At 41.3% G+C, this 6,647-nt stretch overlaps 1 protein-coding gene across 1 annotated transcript in view; it reads left to right on the top strand.

Annotated features, from left to right (window-relative positions):
• Window positions 1–1,643: 1,643 nt before the first annotated feature.
• The window catches only part of KLHL6 (kelch like family member 6), a 59,260-nt gene continuing 54,256 nt past the window's right edge, over window positions 1,644–6,647 (top strand). Inside the window, exon 1 of the mRNA XM_003800097.3 lies at window positions 1,644–1,942. Within this exon, the coding sequence (XP_003800145.1) occupies window positions 1,650–1,942 (293 nt within the window). The 5' untranslated portion in view covers window positions 1,644–1,649. The remainder of the gene's footprint in view (window positions 1,943–6,647) is intronic.

Genomic DNA, 6,647 nt, shown 5'->3' with positions numbered 1-6,647 from the left:
CACTGCTAGAAGGTGAATGAGAACAGTACCATTACTGAATATTAATCATTTCCCCTATTTAATCTGTAATGCCAATATCAAGGGCCACATATAAGATTTCTTTACATGCTTCATTATGATCTTATGGGGCCACCATCTTATGTGCAGTTCATCCTTGACCAAAACATTGTTATGCAGGGCATGAATATACTTGTGATGGTTAATTTTAAGCATCAACTTGGCTGGCTTAAGACATACCTAGCAACCTGGTAAAGCATGACTTTTGGGTGTGCCTGGGAGGGTATTTCCAGAGGAGATTAGCGTGTGAGTCTGAGTGAACTAGGTGGGAAAGATCTGCCCTCAATGTGGGTGGGCACCTTCCAATTGGCAGGGGACCTGGAGAGAATAAAATCAGAGGAAAGGTGAATGTGTCTATTTCCTGGAGCTGGAAAACACTTGTCTCCTGCATTGAACAATGGAACACCGGGATCCCCAGCTCTTGGATTCTAGGACTAGTACCAGCACCCCCTCATACTCCCTGCCCAATCCTCAACTCTAGAATCTCAGGCCTTTGACCTTGGACTAAGAGTTACACCGTCAGCATCCTTGGTTCTAAGGCCTTTGGCTAGAAACTGAACCGGGTTCTGGCATCACAAGGTCTCCAACTTGCAGATAGATGGTATGTCATGGGACTTCTCCATAAATGAGTGAGCCCCTTAATATATTCCCTCTAAACTATCTATCTATCTATCTATCTATCTATCTATTTATCTCCTATTGGCTCTGTCTCTCTGGAGAACCCTGACAAATTCCTACAAATTCCCTAGGATACAGTGGAATATTAATAATGGCAGCTGTTAGTGATTAACTGAGACCTGCAGAGGTAACAAAATTACTTCATGCTCCACCATTGGAGCATGGTCAGTGGGTATTGGGTAAGATCAGGCCAGTCTGAGGCTTGCCAGGGCAATTGGGTATTGCCCTACCCTGACTGGTCTTCTAAGAGCGAGGACTCTGGGGATAGAATTTCTGAAAATTATTTCTTCTCTGCCTCCAGGGGCACATCTGAAATAATAGACAATTTTTTTGAGGGGGGATATTAATATTTGCCATGACATTGTTTTCCCCTGAGCAGAGAGGAAGATGAAGATGAGATATGCAGTACCAAGAGAAACAAGAATGTCAGGGATAAGTGGGATCTCCAAGGTTTCTGGGGGATGGAGTAGAGCCATCGTAGGTCTCAGACTCTTGGGAAGAGGAAGTGGGAGGATTGTAGAATGTCTCCTGTGCATCCCATTGTCAACAACTTGGATTATTGAAGGACCTGGAGTACAAATGTAATAACCAGAAGCAGAGCCTTCCTGCTCACGGATATGAGGTGGGAGATGGACCAAAATAACTGCCCAGCACTCACAGTAGACTTAGAAGCCACTCCTTCTCTCCCAGAGTCCCCTCCCACACACCTATTCTAAGTAATTTCTGACCCTGTGATTATTCACGAAAAGAAGAAGAATACAAGTTGCTGGCATTTGTAGTAACAGGATGAGAAAGTGCGAGACTTCCTGTTATGTGTGTGTGACAGCTGGTGATAAGTGGAGGGCCCTGCACAGGAAATCCGCTCAGCTTCTGCAATGTGGCCCGCCTGAAACTGGGGTGCTCCTTCAGTCTGGATGTGGATGGCAGGACAGAGGGGTGCCTGGACCATGGGCGATGTGGTAGAGAAGAGTTTGGAAGGGCCCCTGGCACCTTCTGCAGATGAGACCTCTCAGAAAAGGGGAGACTTGGTGGAAATCTTAAATGGGGATAAGGTAAAATTTGACGACACGGGACTCTCCTTAATTCTTCAAAATGGCCTGGAGACCCTTCGAGGGGAAAATGCTCTGACAGATGTCATCTTGTGTGTGGACATTCAGGAATTCGCCTGCCACCGCGTGGTGCTTGCCGCAGCCAGCAACTATTTCAGGTCAGCACGCCTAGGACCAGAGTCAAACTGGGTGCAAGCTGCAAGGAGAATCTGTGTTAGTGAGAGTATCTAAGTAATTGTTTTACATATCTATTAAGGTTTCTGTGTGGACTTACAATATAAGAAAGGATGCTATCAAACCTTACATTTTAGGATTTAGGCCACATTAAAAGAGAGATTGGCATCATTTAAAGCGCTGTTTATATATTATGGTAAACTGTATATATATGCCCTTATTCCAAAGGGTGGAAAATTATTGAAGTCATGGGGATTTTTTCCTCCTTGGTCTGACTAATGTGTTGGAAATATGATGTTGTCTTTGTTCATCCACAGAAGTAGAGAAAAAGGATATGGCCCCTCTTTTGGAGTTGTCAGATGACTTGCTGAAAATTAGGGGCTTCCGTATGTGTGCAAGGGTGGTGGGAAGGGAATGCAGTTACAAAGGTCCGTTAGATGCAAGAGGCTCTAGTTACGACAAACTTGTGGTCTCACAGTGGACAGACCTGGAGTCAGGAGACCTGCGTTCCATCCCACATTGCTCCTTCTTAACAATGAAACTTTAGGCAAGTCCCTTAGTGCTATGAATTTCTATTTGGTCATCTGTAAGGAGGGGACAATGTTGCTTACCTCTCAGGATTATTGTGATGACCATGAAAGTGAAATGGTCTCATGCAGTGTCTAGCATATAGTAGGTGCTCAATATATCTCTGTTGTCATTTTCACCTGATTTTGTGTGGTTCAGTTAAGAACCAGTTACTGAGTGTTTAACTACAAGTGAATTCCTGGGCCAGGAATGTAGGTGAATCAGGAACCCAGTGAATGTGGCTAGCTCCAATGTTTTCCATAGCAGCATGGCTACAGGGGAAAGGAGTCTGCAAGGGCTATGTGAATGAAGAAGGTATTTTGGGAATTTGAAAAGAAATACCCTCACAATTCTTCTTAACTCTTGGTTTTGCTGAGGGAATTAAAAACAATCAACTTGTGAAAGTATCATGGAAGGTATGTATTTTTTTTTTTTTGAGGTGCTTAGTGGAAAATCTTTCTTTGGAATTCAGAGAGCAGGCGTGGTGGATTGTTGTGGGATGATTAGATTACTCACATCTGAGTCTGAGGGAAGTAGTACCTACTATGTGCCAGACAGATGTAGTTATCTGATTTTATTTTTTTAAACTGCATGATGAAGGGGGCTGATATCCCCTTTTACAGATGAGGAGATGCAAACCCAGCATTCCATATCTGGTCATTTCTGGAGCAGGGGTGGGGTATATTCTAGAAATCCTCATCACTGCAATACAAGCTGCCGTTAAGACTGGGGGTTCATTCCACGGGAAATGTATAAAAGGTGAAGTGGAGGCACAGCCTTCGAACTGGGTTGAAACATGTAAATGTATTACTTATTCCACCAATATTGATTGTATGCTTTTACATCGATCACAGCCCTTTTCAGGAGTGAATCAAAGTCAACTTAGCTCAGTGCCCTTGCTTTTAGGTTTATCCTTTCTGTTTTGAATCATTGGAAAATTGCTACCTTAATGTCCATCTGGCTAGCGATTTTGTTAGTGTGTCGGCCTGACTGGACAGGGACCACTGCTGTGTGCTCTTGGGTACTTTGCTGGTCCTCGGGTTTCTAATCTTAAACAAAAGGGGTTTGGGCTCTGGTCCTTCCAGACTTGCCGACCTAGGTTATTTAGGAAAAGTCTCTGCCAGTCCTCAGAGGAGGTGGCGGCAGGGAGAAGCTGGGGGCACATGAGGGTGGACCATGTATCTATCTGCCTGTGTCTGTAGAGTTGCTTCCAAAACTGCCTGGTTATGAGGGAAAATTCCTTTAATTCTTTTGTTTCGAGTGGTGACTTTTGATTCTCATCTTGGGATTTCCAACATGACTTTCCTTCTACAATGAATACAGCCCTGGAGACAGGATTCTTTTTTTCCGGTGCTACTATTAATAACTCCTGTTCATGGTGTATTTATTGCTGGCCAGGCCTTGTGTCACCTGTATCGCACACACTAGCCTGTTTAACCTTCATATAACCCTATAAGCTAGGGAATTTTATCCCCATCTAACAGATGAACTTCAGTCCAGAATGTCACAGTTAATAAAAAGTAGTCTAGGACTGACATTAAATCAGACATTGCCTCATTGCCCTGCTTGCTTTGTGTCTATAGTTTTGAAAGAGGTTGGGCACCAAGTTCCTCTAATGCTCAGACTTAGAAAGGCCCCAGTCTGCTCCGTCAGGGAAGCTTTACACATAGGTCTTTCTGCTTTGGCGGGCCTGGAAGCTGGTTATACAATTATTCTTTATTCATTGAGAATATAAATACTTTTCACTAAGTGATTGACTATAGTTTATTTAAGCAGGTCCCTGTAGACAGATGTTTGAGTTCTTTCTAATCTTTTGCTATCACAAACCATTGTTATAATGAATAACATTTTTACATATGTTATTTCATATGCATACAGGAGTAACTGGGGATACATTTCTAGAAGAGGGTTTAGTGAATCAATGCACTTGTAGTCTTAGTGATTTATGCCTATTTCTTTTTGATTGGGGTTGAATCACTTTTCACTCCCCACGGCCTTACCGAAAGAGGGTCTCATCAACCACTGAATTTTTACCAATCTGATAGATGAGAAAAAAAAAACCTAAATTTAGTTTCAATTTGTATTTTTCTTATTTTTAATTAATAAATTATTATTTTTTATTTTGTGAGATAGGGTCTTGTGTCACCCTGGGTAGAGTGCAGTGGAATCTCATAGCTTGCAGCAACCTCAAACTCCTGGGTTCAAATGATCCTCTTGGCTCAGCCTCCTGAGCAGCTGGGCCTACTGGTGCATGACATCATGCTCAGTTAATTTTTCTATTTTTTGTAGAGATGGGGTCTTGCTCTTGCTCAGGTGGGTTCTCAAATTTGTGGCCTCAAGCAATCCTCCCAAATCAACCTGCTAAAGTGCTAGGATTATAGGTGTGAGTTACCACATCCAGCCAGTATTTTTCTTATTTTTAATAAGGTCAAACATCTTTTCAGATGTTTAAGGGTCATCTGCATTTCTTTTTTTTTTTTTTGGTGAACTATCTCTTCATATCCTTTCAAATTTTGATGTATACTTTCTAAAGTTAAAATTTATTATTTTTTATCCAAATAAGACACGCAAATAGTTAACAGAGGGTCAAACAGTATTTAAAAGCTTATAATGAAAAACAAAAGTTCACCTTTACCTCCTCTACTCTTCAATCTTGCTCATCAAAGGCCACCATTTTCAACTTCTAGCTGTTTCTCCTACTGTTAGCTCTGTATTTCTACAGCGTCCACTTATATGGTTCTTTCTTGGTTTCGCAGTGTTGGATATTATCTATTGATTTCAGATAAGAATTCAGCACTTCCCCCGAGCTCCCTTACCATGCATGTTCCTTCCCTATAATCTCCTAACATGTTATCATAACTTCTTGCTGAATCTAAGGGTTTACATTATTATGTTTGTGAAAATATTGTTCTCTGTTGAGCCACATTACATGACATGATTACGTTTCCCTTCTTGTAAACCTTTTGGTTTTTCCTGAAGTTGTTACTTTACTCCTTTTCCCATTTGTTTACTTATCAGGGTGTCTTCTGCTCATAGCATCACAAAAATCTTTCATGTGGTCTCATGTATCAAAGAATCTACCAGTTTCATGTTCCTCAGAATCTTCCTCCCTTCCACTGTCTTACATGTGTTCTCTGGATTTGCAGCCTGGCCTTTGTCCAGTTGCTTCCCCTTCATTCCAGCAATTCCCTTTGAGCCCCTCTCCCTTCATCCCCTGTCTTCCTCTTCCTTGGTTTACCATCTTACCTCGATGAAGCATATCCTCTAATAACTTCTTACAAAAGAGTGCATGGGAAGTAGAATTTTAAGGCCTTATAGCTTGAAAATGTCTTTATTCACTTGGCATAGAAGCTGAATAATAGCTCCCCAAAGATGCCCATGTCTTAATCCCAGGAACCTGTGAACATGTTACTTTACATCAGCAAAAATACTTTGCAAATGTGATTATTACATTAAGGATCTTGAGATGGGGACATCATTCCACATTGTCTGGATGAACCCAATGTAATCAAAAGGGGCCTTATAAGAAGGAAGTACAAGGATCAGAGTAAGAGAGAGGAATAGGACAACAGGAGCATATGGTGAATGACATGCTTTGAAGATAGAGAAAGGGGCCATGAGCCAAGGGATGAAGACAGCCTCCAGAAGCTGAAAAAGGCAAGGATTCTCCACTATAACCTCCATAGGGAGATTGGCTCTGCCAACCTCTTGATTTTGACTCAGTGAAACCCATTTTGTACTTCTGACTCCAGCACGGCAAGATAATACATTTTTATGGTTTTAAGTCACAAAATTTGTTACAGTAACAATATCAAACTAACACACCTAGGTATAGAATTCTTGAAAATAATTTTCCTTCAGGATTTTGAAAACATTGCACCCTTGTCTTTGAGATTTTTGTGTTGCTATTAAGAAGTGTGATGCCCTTCTGATTAGTGATCTTTTGTCTGTGATCTGTTTTGTTTCTTCTAGAAATTTTTAGGCTTTTAATAGACATTTTGATATTATACAACAATGTGTCTTGGAGGGGTATGTATGTGTTTTGCTCCATTATGTTATGCATTTGCTGAATGCTTTTAATCTGGAGATTCATATCCTTCAGGTTTTTTCTTTTTTTTTTTT

This window comes from Otolemur garnettii, unplaced genomic scaffold, assembly GCF_000181295.1.
Source record: "Otolemur garnettii isolate 467f Iridium unplaced genomic scaffold, OtoGar3 scaffold00166, whole genome shotgun sequence".
NCBI classification, from domain to species: Eukaryota; Metazoa; Chordata; class Mammalia; order Primates; family Galagidae; genus Otolemur; species Otolemur garnettii.
Note: the sequence above shows the minus strand (reverse complement) of the source record. Positions and strands in the feature narration are given on the sequence as shown.